This window comes from Dipodomys merriami, unplaced genomic scaffold, assembly GCF_024711535.1.
Source record: "Dipodomys merriami isolate MVZ:Mamm:240054 unplaced genomic scaffold, mDipMer1.0.p SCAF_273, whole genome shotgun sequence".
Taxonomy (NCBI): domain Eukaryota; kingdom Metazoa; phylum Chordata; class Mammalia; order Rodentia; family Heteromyidae; genus Dipodomys; species Dipodomys merriami.
In genome coordinates, this window is record NW_027204193.1 from 537,003 (window position 1) to 556,597 (window position 19,595).

The 19,595-nt window shown below is 48.1% G+C and overlaps 2 protein-coding genes across 2 annotated transcripts in view; one reads left to right on the top strand and one right to left on the bottom strand.

Annotated features, from left to right (window-relative positions):
* Nucleotides 1-57: 57 nt before the first annotated feature.
* Nucleotides 58-3,705, top strand: LOC138837661 (stress-associated endoplasmic reticulum protein 1). Its single transcript, XM_070036617.1, has 3 exons — nt 58-338; nt 684-759; nt 1,834-3,705. Exons 1-3 carry the CDS (start codon nt 255-257, stop codon nt 1,872-1,874), a joined length of 201 nt encoding a protein of 66 aa, XP_069892718.1. The 5' UTR covers nt 58-254; the 3' UTR covers nt 1,875-3,705.
* Nucleotides 3,706-12,747: 9,042 nt separating this feature from the next.
* LOC138837674 (TSC22 domain family protein 2-like) overlaps nt 12,748-19,595 on the bottom strand; it is a 33,250-nt gene continuing 26,402 nt past the window's right edge. Inside the window, exons 3-4 of the mRNA XM_070036624.1 lie at nt 15,343-15,394; nt 12,748-14,850 (exon numbers count right to left, since the gene is read on the bottom strand). Coding sequence (XP_069892725.1) covers nt 14,602-14,850; nt 15,343-15,394 — 301 coding nt within the window. The 3' untranslated portion in view covers nt 12,748-14,601. The remainder of the gene's footprint in view (nt 14,851-15,342; nt 15,395-19,595) is intronic.

Below are 19,595 nucleotides of genomic sequence, written 5' to 3' on the forward strand. Positions count from 1 at the left end.
CGCGGCCTGCGTCGGCGCGGGGCGGCGCTGCCCAGTGCTGACGTGGGGCGCGGAGCCCGAGCCGTTCGAGGCTGCGCGCGGCGCCGCGCGGTTGTTGCGTGTCCCCTCCTCGCGTCCACGCTCGCGGCGGCGGCGGCCCCGCACCCGCCCGGCCCGGCCCGCCCGCCCGCGGCCCCTCGCAGCGCCCGGCCCGGGAGCCTCGTCGCCCCGGCGGCCCGGGAGGCGGCGCGCGCGCGGCAGCGCGGCCCGCGAAGATGGTCGCCAAGCAGCGGATCCGGATGGCGAACGAGAAGCACAGCAAGAACATCACGCAGCGCGGCAACGTCGCCAAGACCTCGGTGCGGGGCCGAGCGGGGCCGGGCCGAGCGGGGCCGGGGCCGGGGTCGGGGTTGGGGCCGATCGGGGCCGGGGTCGGGGTCGGGGTTGGGGCCGATCGGGGCCGGGGTCGGGGCCAGGGCCAGGCCGATCGGGGCCCCGGGCTGGGCCTAGGGCCGGGTGGGTGCGGGGCTGGCGGGGGCCAGGCGGGTGCGGGGCTGGCGGGGGCCGGGCTGGCGGGGGTCAGGCGGGTGCGGGGCGCTGCGGGCCGGGCGGGTGCGGGGCTGGCGGGGGCCGGGCTGGCGGGGGTCAGGCGGGTGCGGGGCGCTGCGGGCCGGGCGGCCGCCTCATGAACCCCCCCCCCGCAGAGGAACGCCCCCGAGGAGAAGGCGTCCGTGGGCCCCTGGCTGCTGGCGCTCTTCATTTTCGTCGTGTGCGGCTCGGGTGAGTGAGGGGCCCGCGGGCAGCGCGGCCCACCTGCTGGGCGGGCGCGGGGTGCGGCGGGGACGAGAGCGGCCTGCGCCTCCAGCCGGCGGCGGAGGCCGGGCCGCGGCCACCCCTCACCTGCCCCGGCCACCCCCCTCACCTGCCCCGGCCACCCCCCTCACCTGCCCCCGGCCACCCCCCTCACCTGCCCCATCCACCCCCCTCACCTGCCCCGGCCACCCCTCACCTGCCCCGGCCACCCCTCACCTGCCCCGGCCACCCCCCTCACCTGCCCCATCCACCCCCCTCACCTGCCCCGGCCACCCCCCTCACCTGCCCCGGCCACCCCCCTCACCTGCCCCGGCCACCCCCCTCACCTGCCCCCGGCCACCCCCCTCACCTGCCCCGGCCACCCCCCTCACCTGCCCCCGGCCACCCCCCTCACCTGCCCCGGCCACCCCCCTCACCTGCCCCGGCCACCCCCCTCACCTGCCCCATCCACCCCCCTCACCTGCCCCCGGCCACCCCCCTCACCTGCCCCATCCACCCCCCTCACCTGCCCCCGGCCACCCCCCTCACCTGCCCCCGGCCACCCCCCTCACCTGCCCCGGCCACCCCCCTCACCTGCCCCGGCCACCCCCCTCACCTGCCCCCGGCCACCCCCCTCACCTGCCCCCGGCCACCCCCCTCACCTGCCCCATCCACCCCCCTCACCTGCCCCCGGCCACCCCCCTCACCTGCCCCGGCCACCCCCCTCACCTGCCCCGGCCACCCCCCTCACCTGCCCCCGGCCAGCCCAGGCCATGGCATCTGGCCCCGAGGAGGAGAGAATGGAGGAGGACCGGGCAGCCCTGGGGTTGAAAGCATGGCCCACTGCGGCGCCAGGTTCTTCCTAAGAGAACCCCTCACCTGGAAGCTTTTCTGGGGCCACTGTGTATAAAACGCAGGGAGCTGGAATTAAAAGCGGAGCCGGCAGGCCAGCCGCAGGGGGGCCAGGAGGGGGGTTCCCCGGGCCTGCCTCCCCCAGTGCTCACCGCCCAGACCCAGCCCGGCAGAGCCCCTCCTGACCACGCTTGCGCTTCCCCATTACAGCAATCTTCCAGATTATTCAGAGTATCAGGATGGGCATGTGAAGCGCAGACCAAGGTGTCTCCGTTCTGCTGTGAACTTTAGCCTGAACTCATTCCTGACGTCTGATGCCTCGGGCAAGAACCATGCAGTGAAGCCTCCTGCCTCCGAACGGCCTTCCTTCCCTCCTGTGTCATTCCAGGGCTCCCCACGAGTCATTCCAGGCCCCCCTCCACACCACAGTGCCTTGCAAGAGCACATGAATAAAGCAATAACACTTGATTATTCAGCTCCGGTAGTGGACCCCACTTATTCAGTCAGCAAAGAGCAGCCGCTGATGTGCTCGTGATTGAGTCTGGCATGATCTAGGTTTTAACTCTCATGTGTAACTGCAATTATCTTAATTTAAAGTTTGGAATCTTAGGGGTTTTATATAGCTAGGCACTTTATTACTCAAAGTGAAAGCACACTCCATTGTAAGGTCATGTGACTGTCCTGTAATAAGGTGCTTATACGTGGAACAACAAGAGTTAGCTTAGTGTTACCACGGTTATCACCGGAGATTCTCTCAAAGCCTGTAAATGCGCAGTGTGAGCAGAGATGCCCAGGACCCCTCCCGACCGCACTGTTTCTGAGCGCATTAACCTGAGATAGTCTTTAAAATCAGGCAACCACCCTTCTTGTGACTTAACCAGTACTGCCGTGGCTGGAAACGCGGTCGAGTGAGTCCCTCGGCTTTCTATCAGAGCGGCCTGCTGCCCCAGACCAGAGCACGGGGAAGAAGGGAGGGTGGAGCGGCGTCCTGGCAGGACTTGCTGGAGGCCGGCGTGCCAGACACCTAGCCCTTGATACCAAAAAAGACAAAAGGCACCTCCGCTGACGGTTCCACCTGGTGTGCAGGAGTTCTTACTGGCTCTGATGGAAGCAGACTCCCCAGAGCAGTCTGGGTTTTCAGTGCCTCTGATGATAAGGATCAGGTCTTTGGTCTTCCTTTGTGTGTGACTGCCTGGGTTATGGTTTATCGAACTTCAGTACTAGTAAAGGTGGAGCGATAGCGGGTCTGGGTCTTCTAGTAAGGCTGCCCCTTGGTGGCCCAGTGGGCAGCGCCCGGCCTGGCTGCGTCTGGACTGGAAGGCTGCTGTCAGTGCTTTGCACGCTGCCTCAGGATCCCCTCAGATGAGCTGTCTGGAGAGGAGGGGAAGGGAATTGCTACCTAGTCCATACACAGTGCAACCTCACAGGGACCTCCTGCCCCTGGGTGTGGGGGAAGGAGGTGCTGTGAAGGGTGCGGAGGGCCTGGCTGCATGGGCAGGACCGGCTGGCCAGCGGCCCGCAGGTCCCGCTGCCCGCCCCGGGCCTCCGAGGCCCACAGGTCCCGCTGCCCGCCCCGGGCCTCCGAGGCCCGCAGGTCCCGCTGCCCGCCCCGGGCCCGGGCCTCCGAGGCCCGCAGGTCCCGCTGCCCGCCCCGGGCCCGGGCCTCTGAGGCCCGCAGGTCCCGCTGCCCACCCCAGGCCTCCGCCCTGTACTTGTTTCCCTCTTTGAAACAAGTCTAATTCTGTTTTATTGTAACTTTAAAAATGGAAGTGTTGCTCTACATTCAGGTGCCTTATTATTTGCTTTGAATCAAATCATTCCATGTCAGAATTTCCTTCCGTTTACTATAGGTGATTGGCTTTAAGGTGGCTTTTTTAAAAATGTAAAATGTTTTGATCAATTTGTTAAATTGCTGTAGCCAGCAATCATTTCACATGTATAACCTTGCATTCCCTTTGCATTCCCTTGTGATTGTATCAATTGGGGGCATTTTATATTCAGGTTGGATTATGCATGGTTGGGTAATGAAAGCTGCATCTGTCTGATTGATGGTTTAACAATAATAAAAGTTCCCTGAGTATGCTTTTCTTGTAAATGACAGTGATTTTACAGAGTTGTTACCTGAGTGTCTTTTTTTTTTTTAGTTATTTTAAAGAATACTTAGTTAAAAGAAATAGCACCCAGCAACAGGTCAAGGTTGTAATTAGAAGTTGGTAACAAAATACATAATAGGAAGCCCATTAAATACTTCACTTAGGATAAATGCTTCTCCATTACTGTCAAAGATTGGTTCAAGAAAAAGTAGTCCAGACAGTGTTGTGGTACCTGGTGGGTCACATGGAACGGAAGCCAAGGTTTCGGTTCAGCACCCCCCGGGGTGCTGGGGTTCTCGGCCATGGGGCTGTCCATTGAAAGCAGTGTGTCCCTTAGTGTAGCCTCTGTATTACTACCTCCATGCCAGCTATCACTTCCAGAGGTAGGGGTGGACTTGGCTGAGAACCCTACCTCGTTCCTGCAGGGCCTTTCCTACCAGCCCACCCCCGCTCCCCGCTCTGCTCTGCCTACAGCCCATCCTGTGTCCTCCCAGAGTGCCAGTGAGGGATAAACGGCTAGAAATTAAACAAGACATTTAGCACTATGACCATTCAATTTGTCACAGAGACACCAAAGAGGGAGGGCATGGGAGATCTGCAACTTGTTCAGTGAGCAATGCCAGCTGAATTGGGACGGACTCACGTTCCACGCTTTGAACTTCCAGCCTGGTAGGAGCGGACAGCAAACTGCAAGCACAGCCACAGGAGTGAAGCACATGATCTCTGCCTCACACCACGGCCGGGGGCAAGCAAGAAGTGAGGTGCTCACAGAAGTCAGAGCTGATTTCACAACTCCAAAACACTTCTGTTTTTGTGAGCACTTTACTTCTGCTTTTAGAAAACTAAGTTGCCAACTTAAAAAACGTCCTCTTGTAGATGCAATTTCTTTTAAAGGGAATTGAAGTGACATTTACTATTGGTGTTTCTTGTAAACAGCAAGTAACAAAAACTGTGATGTGAATACATTTCTAAAGACTATTTTTGCTATCTTCAGTTGCATTCAACAATCTTTGTAATGTTGAAAAGGAATAAAAAATGATTAAAAAATAATTCGTTGGGCTGGGAAGGTGGCTCAATGATAGAGCGCTTGCTTCACATGCACGAGGCCCTGAGTTCGATTCCTCAGCACCCCATAAGCAGAAAAAGCCAGAAGTGGTGCTGTGGCTCACATGGTAGAGCGCTTGCCTTGAGCTGAAGAGCTGAGGGACAGCGCCCAGGCCCAGAGTTCAGGCCCCACGACCGACCCTCCACCCCACAAAACAAAAAATCATAGTGCAAGAAGTTCGGCTGTTGGGCTGGGAAGGTGGCTCAGTGGTAGATCGCTTGCCTTACATCCATGAGGCCCTGGGTTTGATTCCATAGCACCACATAAACAGAAAAAGCCGAAGTGGCGCTGTGGCTCAAGTGGTAGAGCACTCACCTTGAGCTGAAGAGCTGAGGGACAGCGCCCAGGCCCAGAGTTCAGGTCCACGACTGGCAAAAAAAAAAAAGTAGTTCGGCTGTGAGTGCTCTGGAGACTTCTCTCCACCAGGACCCCTCCCGCCCCTGGTCCCACTGGTTGTTTCTGAGGTGGGGTCTGGCTCTGCCTGGGTGGCCCAGATCTCTATCCCTGCAGCTCATTCCCAGGCTGCTGGGGCTGGGTGGTAACTACAACATCTAGTGTTGTTTCCCCAGTAGCTGGGGTAACAGGTGTGCACTACAGTGCCCAGCTCCATAGGCACTTTGTGTATGTGCATGTGTCTGTGATACGCGCACATGCACACACATATCTGCTTGTCCTTGGGTTGGAACTCAACACTGACTGTCTACAAAATGCAAATGGCAAAAGTCATCAAGTGCACATAAGATAATGCGGAAGAGCAGCATGACTCACTGTCAAAGTTTCTTGTGTGTTTTGTGTGTGTGTCCTATTTGGGCTGGGGAAATGGCTGAAGTGGTAAAATGCATGTTTAAACCTAACAGGGTTCTGGGTTCAATCCTCAACACCACAAAAATAAACTGATTTATAAAAACAGCAAGAGTCAGGCACTGATGGCTCACTCACACCTGTAATCCTACCTACTCAGGGACTGAGGATTGAAGTTCAAAGCCAGCCCCAGGCAGGAAAGTCCATGAGACTCATCACCAATAAACTACCCAGAAAAAAACAGAAATGGCGCTGTGGCTCAAGTGGCACAGTGCTAGCCTTGCGCACAAAGTGCTAGCAGGCCACACATTCAAGCCCCAGCAAAAGAAAGGGGGTGGAGGAACCGAGCAAATGGATGGAATAAAATAAATCTGGATCGGGACATAACGCTCTATTTTTGTACTTAAACTTATAAAGTTGTAAAACTCCATGTACATCAAAGAATTGAAAAGATAATCTGTAATTTTCCATTCACATGAACAAAAAAATTTTTTGATGACAATTGGATGCCATCTAGTGTCCAATTTCTGCAACTATGGGTAGTAGGAATTCCACCTTTTCATTAAGATACTATGTATCTGGAAACGCCTTTTCGTCCATTTCTTTGTGTCCACAACCTAAGGCTATGAAAAGAATATGTATCAAAATCACCAAAAAAAAAAACTGCACTTAGAACTGATTTAGACTACCAGCCTTGAGAGAAATGAGGCCCTACGCTCAAATCCCAGTACCAGTGCACATGTGCGCGCGCGCACACACACACCACACACAGCCACACACCACTAAAATAGGAAGACGGACGCATGCATTGATGCATTGAAATAGCATATTTGTTTTTGCCTTCATGTTGATCGAAATCCTGGCTGGGCAGTGGCTTATGCTTACATCCTAGCTACTCTGAAGGCAGAGACTGGAGGAGTGAAGCTTGAGGCCCATCCTGGAGTCTGCAGAGGCTCGAGCTGCCCTGGAGGCTGGCCGTGCTGGCCTTGCAGTTCCTCTGTGTGGTGGTGGAGATGGAATCCAGGGCCCGAATGTGCTAGGCACACACTCTGCCACCAAGCCTCCACCTCTGCCTTCAGCGATGCCTCGATACCTGGCATACACATTCCACTTTTCAGATACCTTGATCAAATACATTTAAAGTTTTTGTTCAGCAAATTAGTTGCACAAAGGGTTTCATCATGATATTTGCAACATGCTTGGAAAGTGCTTTGATCAAACCCACCCCATCTATATTACGACCAGATTTCTTGCTGGTGATCGCATAATGAAACCCACAAAGCACTTTTTTAAAAAGGGGCAGGTGTTGGGGAACTAAGGAAATGTAATAGTGAACCTGTTCGAAATATGCATCTAAGGAATTATTGTAAATCCATTGTACTACTGACTGATGTATGCCAATATAAATAATATCAAAGTGTTTTAGCCTACAAGGTAATATACGCTATAAAAAAAATCAAAAAAAAAAAAACTGCAGAAAGTGTGCTAGCATTTTGTTACTGTGACAAAAACACCCTACAGCGTATGGAAGGGAGGAAGGAGAAAAGGAGGGAGGAAGTTTCTGTTAAGAAACTGTGTTTTTAGTTCCAGCCACCAGGCGGAGACCACACAAAACGGGCGCATTCCCCATGTGTTGTAGTTTATAGCAGAACATTAGCAACTCCAAATCTGCTGGGCTCTGGCTGTCTCAGATGCCAGGACAAGGAGAACCCATTCTTCGGACGGACCCGTTTCAGTGTGTTTGCCCGGGAACGTGCTTAAACACAAAGCTGTAAGCCTTAGCGTCTTAGCTAGACCTTGAACTTCTCATACGGCATCTTGTTACTTGTGTTTTTGCAGGGAATGGAGGCGGGACTTCCCATTCTGTCTGTCATGTGGCTAACGATACCTTTCGGGAGCGTTTCTTTCTTTTTTGCTTTCTTCCTCTGACCTTTAGCCGTTTAACAGGGGGGAGAGTCGCAGACAGGCTCCCGTGTCCTGGAATCCAGCTGCACCAGCGGCAGAGGCCTTGGGTTGTGGCACCACAGCCGTCACTTCCTTCTGAGCAGTCTGATAAGGGAGAACAGAGTTGGTGAGAGCTGGTGTGGAACTGGGTGCTGGCACCTGGAGAAGGTAACTTAGGTGAGAAGGTATGGCCTGAGTCATCATAGGTGCTATTTCCAGGATGGAAAAATTGCCCAGTCTTTCAACATGTGTCTAAACGGATAAGGAGGGACACAGGGAAGAGGCTCACCAAGGGCTGCCCGGGGGGCCGTGGGGCTGAGGACGCCCCTCGGGTCAGACAGGAGCCCCAGGGCCTCGGCTGAGCATACTTGACCCGTTTCTCAGTGGCAGCTGCTGGTGAATCAGCCCCAGCTCAGCCCCAGCACTGCCCGGGCACTACCCCAGCTCTGTCCAGACCCCGCTTCCCACCCTCCCAAAGGCGTTCTTTACCCAAGACTCACCCAAGCCTGAATCCCAGCAGCTCAGGAGGCTGAGATCTGAGGGTCATGGTTCAAAGTCAGTTCAGACAGAAAAACCCAAGAGACTCTTATCTCCAATTAAGCAGTAACATGGCTGTGGCTCAACTAGTAGAGCTCCAGAATAAGGGACAGCACCAGGCCCTGAGTTCAAGCCCCAGCACGCACTTGTATGTGCACACGCATACGCATACACGCACACACTCACACACAGAGAAAAGAGGGGGAAACAGAGCAGGAGACGCTGTTGCGCTGTAGAAAACGATTAGGCACATGCAGTGGCTGGAACTGTGGAACTGTGATGAACCAGACAGTATTAGCCACAAGGTGATCCGGTGGCTGGACGAGAACCACCAGCACCACGAGAACAGAGGAGGGAAAAGGAGGGGGAAATCCCAGGCATTTGGAGTTTGTGTGCTGTGTGGTCAAAAGACGCAGAGCGGAAAGTAGGGGAAATGGGATGGAAGAAGGCTCCAAGGGAGACAGAACACAGGAGAACACTTGGTTTCATTTCTAATTTATTCATTTGCCATTACACAAACAATACATGAATGCATATTCAGAAACATCAAACGTTACAGGTAAAGCTAATGCGCACCACCAAACCACGGTGGACCGTGGGCAGCAGCCCTCCAGACCTGCATTCATACACCACATGAACGAGTCAGGACTCAGCAGTGTCTTGCGTGTATGAACCCGCGTGGCATGTTTAACGTCAACAGTATCATACGATTACACGTTGCCCTCCAATTACCCCCCAAGTTTGAACAAACTTAACACTGCATCCTAGAAGATGCTCTCATTTTCACTGGTAACCTAGTATTTTCTAAGGTGTACGATATTCTGTTGTTTGGTTTTTCCAATTACATGATCACAAGCAAAAGTTTCGTACAAGCTATCCTTTGAACAGGTTTCTCTAGGGTAAATATTAAAAAGTGGAATGTTGGGGTCATGATACGTGTGTGAATTTTACATTCAAATGGCTGTATCATCTAGTTGTCTTAAAAAGCAAAACGAAAGCTGTGCCAACCTGCCCAGACAGCAGGCCCCTACCAGCTCCGAATCTACATTAGCACATGCCAAGTGGACTCGGACAGCTTCCCACGTCTTCCTGTGCATTTTTCTTACCTGCTGAGGTGAGTGTCCCTCTGTAACCTGTTTGTTTGCTTACATGCATCTTCACAGCTTTCCGTTTCGAAGACTTTTGTCCAGAAAGCAGAAGACAGACTACCAACTCGTCTAGCTGGAATGAATTTTTGTGAGAAACCTAAACTTATTTCTTTGCCAAGTGGATATACAGCCAAAACCACTGGTTGAGTCATGCTTTCCCTACTGATTTAAAATGCGACTTTTACCACTTACTCAGCATATTTATGTTTAGATTCTGTGATACTAGAGATTTTTGGCTTTAGGTACCTGAGTTATTCTTGACTTCCTGGTTTATGGAATATGTGATTTTTGCCAGCCAAAAAATGCCCATGTTGACAATGATATAATTCATGATACACAAATCTTACTCTAGGTAAGTTAGGTTTAAATCAGTTGCATTTACTAAAAACTTGAGTCTTGAAAAAAATGTGTAAACTTCTTTATCAGATTAGTTCTTAGGGGAGATTCACAGGTTTGGGGTGGAGGCTCTTCACGTTCCCGTCTCTCCACAAGAGTTACTTGATAGTAAAGCTCTTTATTATCTTAAGTAATGGCAAAAGATTTCACACAGCATCGCAATGATTCTGCTGATCTTTTAGAATGAGTCTGAAGTTCGTTTAAACAAGTGACATTTACTACAAACACTGACTACAGGCCCCCAGCTTTGCCCATCCACCTGTCTGTCCTCACGGCCCAGTACCAGGGGCAGCACCAGAAGTAAAAAGCACTGAACCCCACTGCAGCAGTGCTTCCAAAAAGAAAGAACAGTTCCAATCTCTCCAAAACGTCCGTGGAAAGGGGGAACACTTAGAGCCAAATGTATATCTTTTTCTGTCTATGCAAGTCTGCCACAGGATCTAATGACTTTTTTTAAAGTAGGAAAACTACAACTAAACACTGACCAGATTTAATGTCACATTCAAGTGTGGAAACATATCTGTTATCTAAGGTGGTGGTCCTCAGCCTGGCCTCTCTGTAGATGCACCAACAGCATTTTAGGTTTCCATAGTTGCTATCTGGAAATACTCAACGTAATGTGCATTTGCCTTGTCTCAAACCTCAAGTTACTTTTCTAAGCTAGAATATTCTTTCTTTTCCTTCTCCAAAGGATACTCCAGGCAATGTCTGCAGACTTACCAACTCCAGAGCCAGGAGCAATCCCCAAGCCGCCTGCCTGTCAGTATGCAGCACAATCCATCAACCAAGACTGTGAGAGTGCAAAATAGTGTCTCGCTGGGCGCTGGTGGCTCAAGAGGCTGAGATCTGAGGACCACAGTTCAACGTCTGCTTGGGTAGGCAAGTCCAATTAACCACCCGAAAACCAAAAAATGGCACTGGAATTCAAAGTGGTAGAGCACTAGCCTTAAGTGCAAGAGCTCAGAGATAGTGCCTAGGACCTGAGTTCAAGTCTCAGGACAGACCAAAAAAAAAAAAAAAGTAGCATCTTACTTTATCTAACCCTGAAAAGGTTTTCATTTGCTGATTCGATTTTTTTTTTAAAGTACATGTGTGTAAACTTCAACTTGCCCTGTAGAGTGCCTCAACTGTCAACGTCACCTGCTTGTGTGTCACACTAACAGTGCGCCAGGAGGGAAACACTGACACACAGGAAGAGCAACCGTGGCCCTCTCTAAAAGGAACACCAACATATAAAGAAAGAACTAGGTACAGAAACCGAGAGCTGGTATAGAAATACATGAGGCAGCGATACATTCTGGAATGTCAAGAACAGAGAAACAGGTGCAAATATACACCGCAAAATAAATTATTCGTATTAGTAGAAAATAGAAAGAGGGCAGCTGGCCTGAGGCAGAAGGTGGACGAGGAAGAGTCCAGGTAGGTTTGCACGAGCAGGGACACACAGGGAAAAGGAAAGGCAGAAGCAGCCTGGTGACTTATGTGGATGTGCGCGTAGTACCTGCTGTGGGGCCGAGCTCCGAGAGGGCTCGCCCAAGAGTCGCAACGCGACCACCAGGCTCCGCCAGTTCCCTTTTATTAAGCTCTTGACATTCCTTGGACGAGAAAACACGACATTCATTTCATAGTTAGATGTGAACATAAAAACTAACTCAAACTTTCAAGTATGTTTTGAGGCTAAGGGCAAAGAAAGAAAGCAGTGTTGGGAACGGAAGACCCGCTGAGAAGCCAAGACCCAAGGCAAACTGTGAGCGGCAGAAAACCACCTTTCACCCTTTCTTCCCTTAAAGGCCTCCCCCCCCCCCCCCCCCCCCCCCGTCTACCAGTTGTTGGGTTGCTGAGCTCGAGGTCCATTGCTCTTGCTTTCTTAACAGATGCTAAACCACCAAGGTGGGGGGGGGGGGGCAGGCAAAAGTCCGCTCCATAGAATCCTGGGGCTACCTTTCAAGAGGCTTGTCTCTGCTTTTGGGCCTGTGCTTCAAATGCCCTTCCCTCAGTGCAGATGCCACCTTTTAACAAACTGTCTTGACAAAGCCACCCCGAGCTGTACATCAAGTATTTCTCATTGCACTTATCAGCTGGCTTGTCTTTGCCATCCGGTAAGCTGTGGGCCTTGTTTGAACAAGACAGTTGCTGAAGACAACTGAATCGGGGCTATATATGGCTTCACTTAATTTTAGTACAAGTAAAAGGAAATACTTAATCCCAACTCCCTACTCTGTTTTGTAGCAAGCTGTGAGATTACATTGTAACTACCTACGTTTTTCTTTGGGAAATACTTAGTTTGAATTGGACTTGCATTATACTTCCAGGAAAACTATTCTTCTTGGTTGTCTAAATTAAACCAACACAAAGTTTACATAGCACCTTGGTCTCTACACATTGCAGATTAGACAGATGACGTTCTTGTAAAACTAAGCTCCTGAACTGGGATTTCAGTTAGTTAAAATTCTTGCTCTTTTGAGCGAGACCCTCAGTCTCCCAGGTAAACCCAAACTACTTAAGATTCTTATTTCCAAATGCAAGCAAAGTAGCTTTGCTGAAGTGAGTATTAACAGTTAAGGCTCCCGATACATATTGCCAAATGACAAAGCTCACAGGAAAGCCTCCGAGGGGCATCATTTGTTAAAAATAAGTTGCACTTGTTAGGTTACTGGATGTTTAACCTTTAGAAAGCCATCTCACTGCTAAGAGCTGTTTTGCCTTCTGCTCATGTATTAGGAGCAGCACGGCTACTGTGGACCCTGGCAGTCGCCACCTCCTTTTATCACCTTTTCCTAACCCCAGAGTCAACTGAGCTCTCACTGTCGTCCACAGGTTTTGTTGTTTTTCTTGGGTGACAAGGATTGAGCCCAAGGCCTGGGAGGCCAGGGACACAGTGGTCTAGGTCAAGGCTCCGTCTGCTCCCAGCCTGTCCACCATCGACCGTCACCTGGGTTTAACCACACAGTGTTACCACGGGAGGCTGGCCTCCCAAGGCAGAGCTCCACTTGCTAGCTCATACATACCACACCCGACTATGTAGCTCTGGGTGGGACCTCAGTCCCACACCCACCTTTGGCCTCCCCCTCCCCCCGCCCCCCTCCCTCAGCTTGCGTGTACTTACTTGCCTCAAATACGTCTCCTGTTCTCCACACTAAGCTCTTCGTCACTGTCAAACATATCCTGCGGCACAACTAGAACACAAAAACACTTAGCAAGCCATGCACACCTCAATCGTTTGCCTTCTGTTGGCTGATCTGTTTCAAACAGACAACCAACTAACTACTGTTTCTCGCTAATTCCCAATGAGCTACTGATAGCGCATGTCAATTTTTACAGGCACCTTTCTGAATTCAAGTAAAAGTTTGGTAGACGAGGATTTGCTACTTCTATCACTAACATAACATGGATACTGGTATAAATATTGCTCATCATTCTTGCATTCTTTAAATTATTTTACTTTGAAATTTTAAGAACTATCGTTAAATCATTAATAACATAGGTTTTCATTTAAAGAATATTCTGAACTGTGAAAATACAAATCTAGTCATTTTGAACATATATAGAGCCAAATATTTCAACAAAACTGCAGTTTAATTTCAGAAAATTTGTTAAAATATATATTTATACATCAATTTCTGACATATACTCAATGTGTTAGTACACACAAAATGATGCTTTCTCTTCAAAGTGTATTTATGAAATGTACATTGTAATTTAAACTCAGTATACACTGCACTTAATCTGCATGTTGCATTTATTAAATACAGTAAAATCTGCGATGTAACAAAACGTTTTCTGCATACGAAATCGAGAACACCATTTTAAATGAACAAAAGCTGGCTCACTTCATTTCTGTTTTTGTACAACTAGTGCCTACCCCCCACCTGCTTGCTCTCTTTTAGTGACATTGTTCACAGACTAGTACACACTACAGTAAGAGTGCTGGGTGAGAACATGAGGTACGGAAGTGGTTCAAAGGTTGCAGGCATGCAGAGCATGCTAGACAGCAGAGGAAACTGTGACCAAGAGAACACTAAATAAAATACATGAAGAATGTGCATGAGATAGATATGTATCTATATAAACCTTTCTATATAAAAACAAAAACAAAAACAAAACTCCATTACACAGCTTTGCTTCTTTGGTTACAAAGTAGGTTGAACAATTCACAGCTTTTTATTCCCACCCGAAAGAAAGTCATACGAAATGTTGAAAAGCAGAGAATCATGGCAATTTCTCTATTAGAAAGTAGAAAGAAATAAACAAAGTTTTCTTCATCAAAATAGCCCAATTATTTATTATATCACAATAACTGGTGACTGCCTGTACAGATGCACTGTGTTCTTCATACTTACACTATACAAAATTTACATTCGAGCTGGGTCTTTACTACAGAAAATAAATACCAAAGGTAAATTGCCATTAGTGTTAGATAGAATGCCAGGATTCTTTTGTTCAATTATTGCCTAAACGTTTTATCTATGAAATGAAATCCTGTCTTTCAATTGCTTTACAGACACTTATAATTATTCAAAAAAATTAAAAAATTTCTGTGACATTGTTCATGTACATTATGAAAATAGCAGCCCTGTAATAAATAAAACACACACAAAAAGGAAAACTTCTGTAGGCAAATGTTTCTGATACTGAAAGGAAAGGTGGCTCTTTAGATGAAGTGATAGGTATAATGTGGTAGAAGGCTCAGGGGAGTCCACCCATGTGCACCGGGGCAGATGCAGACTCTGCTCTAACAAACCCATCTGGCGTCCTCCCGGGGACAGACGGCAGAGGACGCCACTGGCCGCGTGGCGTCGTGGAGGAAAAGCTCTTGTAGGATGATTGTCTAATACTGAGAAGGCCAAACACACCACCAAAGCATGGCTACTTGCTTTCGTGTAAAGTGGGAAGGACAGCGGTGGCACACGGGAAAGACTGCTTTCTGGTTTTTTCCGCACGACGCTTGGAAAGCTCACGCAGAGGAGACATTCGGCTGCACTGGCTGAGGAGGCTGCGCGGTGGCTGCCGGCGGCTGAGAAGTGCTACCAGGGTTGGCCTGTTGGGCAGGGAGCTGGGATAACTGATCATTGTTTGAAAGAGATTTTAACAGTGCATTCTCTCGTTCAAGTAAGGAGTTTCTTTCTACTAATTCTTTTATTTGCTCCTTTAGAACTTCCACCTCTTCTCTCACTGCATACATCAAATGGCTTTTCACCAGATCCTGTGAAACACAAAATGAGCAATGTCAGAAAGAGTGAAGAGGAAAGTGGAGCTGCTTCAACAAAACGAGGCATGTCAAAAGGAGTCAGAAAAAAAGAACAAGGAGAAAGTGAGCTACTTGGTCCTTGCTTGCCTGGGACCTTAGTAACTGCCAGAGTTTCTACATCAGAACTCCTGGTTTGCATTTAAGACGTCTGCCCTATCGTGACCGGCATGAGAGATGAAGCGGGAAAGAAAATCCAGGTCCAGTCTAGTGCAGCAAGCTCCTTCCCCACCCGCAAGGTTTAGACTGATTTCCAAAAAGACTCCCTGAATTGCCAATTATGAGCTTAGAATTTAAAATCTCAGGTTGTAACTCAAGTGCAAGACATTCAAATGAAGAAATACTTAGTTCTAGACTATCAAAAGTTCATTCTGCATTGCTTGTTTGGTTATCGAGATTTGCTAAAATCAAGTGGTGATCTAAGAATGAGGAGTACAAACTTTTACTTACCATTGCTTGTTCTATTTTGTTGTCGATGGCTACAACACCTCCCCCAGATGCACTGGAAAAAATTATAATATTTAATTAAATTACTTTTCATAATTTCATCTCCCTGCCCACTCTTAAAGTAACGCACATGTCCTTTTATTTAAGAACAAATGATACATGGCCTTAAAGGGGCAGAACTCTCTCCCTCCCTCAAATCCAGTTTTGTAAACAGCAACTGAAATACGTGGGTGATTCATAAATACATCAAAACTCAACAACCTTCCTTATATACACTTCAATTTGTAGAAATGGTTTCTAAACCCCATTTAGAGGGTTTTTGGAAGGACTGCTGAAGAACTCAACATTCTAGTAAACCAACATGGTTTGGTTTATAGGTCACTCGCTGGCAAAAAGAACCCTGTAAGGCATGTGGTTTATACCAGTTTGCCTTGGAAATAATCCAAAGCAGTATATAGCCCGTGAGTACACCTTAAGCTCAAACATCACCCTAGCATTTACTGGTATGATACGAAGGCTAAGCAACTGTCATCTTTGTGGTTTACACTCACTCATCCCACTGCCTTCCTAACATTCTTCCTTGCTTTTTTGGTGTGTGTGTGTGCGCCTGTGTGCACGCACACAGGCGTGTATGCTAATCCTAGGGATTGAACTGAGGGCCTGTGTGCTGTCCCAGAGCATTTGTACTTAAGGTTGCATCACTGAACTACACTACAGGTCTATTTCTGGCTTTTTAGTGGGTAACTGAAGAGGGATCTCGGACCTTCCTGCCTGCGCTGACTCTGAACTGAGGTCAGAGGCCTCCCGTGGAAGAGAGATTTCAGGCACCATCCATCGGCACTTGGCCTCCCTTTTTTTTTAAGAAACCATTTGCAAAAGAACCTTTACATCACAAGTTAAAATCAGTGAATTTGACAAAGGCAATCTAACTTGGTTTCACATTTTTAAAAATTCTTGAGAAACCAGCCTTTTCTTTATTTGTAGTCATGTGAACAGCTACTTATCTAAAACCAAACAGTTTATTTCCCACCACATAATGCTAGAACAGGATTCAGAATACATGAAATGACAGAAACAGACCTAATGCTGAAATCGACACCCTCTTTCCATAATGTAAGATGGAAACAAAAAGACCTAAAACAAATCCTGAGTAGTATACATTATGAAAAGTGCAGTAAGTGCCAAATGTTGTGAAACCCTACGTGTAAACTCAGAGATTAAACCCCACTCCTAAACAAGCTAGTTATCTTATCCAGCATATTCCCCAAAGAAGTTCTGATGGTGAATAGGGAGGAGACTTCTTAGAAAAGGAAGTTAGTTGCTCAGTGATCTTTGGACAGTTAGTATGTTACTCACTAAGAACTAGAATATTCTAGTTAATTAGAAACCTACTGCTATCTTACAATTATCTGTAAGTAAAAAATCATTCAAAGAGCTGTCTTTCTATGTAGAATCACAATCACAACTATAAATATCTTAAGGGGTAATATTCCACAAAAGGAGCAGGCAAACAAGAGGGAGGAAGAGAAATACGATGAAGTGAAGTAGTAAATTTAGGCAGTCACTCAAAATTTCACATATTCTGGTAACTGACTGCAAATTCTACCAATGTAAAACAATCTATTTAATTTCATGATTAACCCCCCCCCCCAAAACCTCACAACAACATCCCATGGTGACTTTTACTAGTTACACAGAACAAATCATTATCAAGGCTGCTATTCTGAGCAAGCCTATAAATGGCTACTTAGAAAACTGTCTCCTCAAGTATCCAATAGCAATGGTGTAATCAAAGTGCTTACAAGACAGTGTTTAAAACCAGGCTAGCTACCCATGTTAACTGACGTTAACATCTTCTCTACAGACCTGGTTTACCAATGCCCTCAGCATATTTTACATCCATCTAAATAATTTCAAGTCAAGTTCCTGGGCAGAAAAATGTGGAGTTTTTTTGGGGGGGTCTCTGATGGGAGGGAAGGGGGTGGTCCTGGGGCTTAAACTCAGGGGGTTTTCGCTCAAGGATGGCATGCCACTCGAGCCACATTTTCATTTGTGGCTTTTTTGGTGGTTAAGTGGAATCTCACGGACTTTCCTGCCCGGGCTGGCTTCAAACCCCAATCCTCAGATCTCAGCCTCCTAAGTAGCTAGGATGACAGGCGTGAGCCACTGGCACCTGGCTTCAAGGGAAAAACTGTTTAAGAGGAGGGAAGAGGATCTAAGTTGTAGATCATACCAATGTAACTTCCTGGCTTTGATAGTGCACTGCAGTCACGATAAGGCGTTATCACTGGGGAAAACAGGTGACCATGCACAAGGCCTTCCTGCGTGTGCGCACACACACAATCATACGCTCTCTTGTGAATCCAAAGGTACACAGGGTAGTACAAAGAGTATAGAGAAAATAATTCATACACAAACACTCAGTTCCCCTGTTCAAAGTCAATTGTTGGAGGGGAAAGACAAACTGGTTGTTGTTTTATTTGAGGGGGGGAGGGACCTGGTAAGTGAAAGAAGATGAACAAGGCTGAAGCAGACGATGGGCATGTATGGAACGGAGTGGTGACACCTGCTGGGAAGGGGCAGGGGAGTGAGCCAGGGCCAGGAGACCAACCGGAGCGCAGCATGCACCTGTGTGGCGGGAAGTCCCACTAACCAAGGGAAGAGCCTGGACGCGCTGCCACCCACAGCAGAGGCTCTCTGAGACTCACCCCACCCCTTGTTGACTCGCTCTTTGAACCAGCAGCCCTCTACCTGAAATTCCAGAGAGTAGTTACACAACCACTCACTACAGCGGTGCTTAAAACAAGGTTTCTGTCAATGAAGATGGTATGGCCATCTATTCCACTGGATAGTATGTATCTCTTCTATAACTGAGACAAAGGTACAAATTATGCAGAATGTATTATCACTTATATAAAGGGACAGGGTGTAATCCTTGAAAAATGTACATACAGAAACCAAATACACACACACACGCACACGCACACGCACACGCACACACACACACACACAGCAGCTACCTATGTGGGAAGGTAGGAAAATAGAGATAAAGAGTAATTTCACTACAATTTGGAGAAGACTGGAAAAGCACATCGTGAAATGGGCATGACTTCTGCAGGAGCTACTTACTACACACCTTGTACAATGTGGTTATGACATGGACAAAGAGCAGACAGAAGCAGGGAAGGAGACGGAAGGGAGATGGGTCCATTCCACGAGAATGTACTACAGTCAACACAAGAAACACTTGTGTTCTGTGCTTTGTAAAGTCAATGCCCTTGGTTTGGGTGAATTATAACTTCCTATTATCTATGTATTCAAAGTCAATCTGGTAAGTGGAAAAAAATGTGTGGTAAGTATCTATGATAAAAATAGACTACGTAAATTGTACAATGAAAATGTTGTACTGGAAACATAACAATGAAATCCCCTCTAACGCTAGTGTAAGCTCATCAAAGTAAATAAATATGCAACCCCGAGAAGGTATACAATAGCAACACTTTACATTACTAAATTAACTTACTTCAAAGGGGTCATTACAATATTTACCAGTAAAATTCTTCTATAAATGAATAGTTTTTCTTGTAGGGCCACTCGTAAGAAAATTTTATTTAAAAACCAGCTCAATCTGCCAGAGGCATATCTGAAGGCGGTAGAGACATGTCTCTCAAGCTAGAAGCTGGCTCCTGCCCCAGCCTCTGAAGGACTGGAATTACAGGCATGCACCACCACACTCACCCAGCTACTAGTTCTTCCTTATGAGATTAAGGTTAGCAAGATGTGGTAGGAAGACGATTACTTCTGCTACCTGAGTAAAACTGAAGGGTGTGACAAAGAAGTAGGAGAAAAGAGAGCAGCCTTTTCCTCAACACTCAGGGGAGGTTTTCTTTCAAGATTTCACTACACTGTAAACACAGCAACTCCAATTAGTTCCTTCTGTTGTCCGGATCAATTTGGCACTTAAGGGCAGAAAATGTGGCAGAATGCAATGTGGGAAGTGGCGCAGTGGCTCAAGCAAGAGGGCTAGCCTTGAGCTGAAGAGCTAAAGGACAGCATTCAGGCCCAGAGTTCAAACCTCATGACCGACCAAAAAAAAAAGAAAGAAAGAAAGAAAGAAAAGCATAAAGCAATGTGAACCTGTCGAGACTTAGCACAGAAATTCCCACCTCCAAACCTAATATAAATTTAAGAAACAACAAAAACCCTACCAGGCCCCGCAGTTGTATTTCACTCTAAAGAATTAAACAACTTAGTTA

What these genes read in the sequence shown, in the direction of transcription:
- LOC138837661 (XM_070036617.1), top strand. Translation starts at nt 255, where the DNA reads ATGGTCGCCAAGCAGCGGATCCGGATGGCGAACGAGAAGCACAGCAAG. An exon ending in GCAACGTCGCCAAGACCTCG is followed by an intron (nt 339 to 683) that starts GTGCGGGGCCGA and finishes CCCCCCCCGCAG; the next exon opens with AGGAACGCCCCCGAGGAGAA. An exon ending in TTTCGTCGTGTGCGGCTCGG is followed by an intron (nt 760 to 1,833) that starts GTGAGTGAGGGG and finishes TCCCCATTACAG; the next exon opens with CAATCTTCCAGATTATTCAG.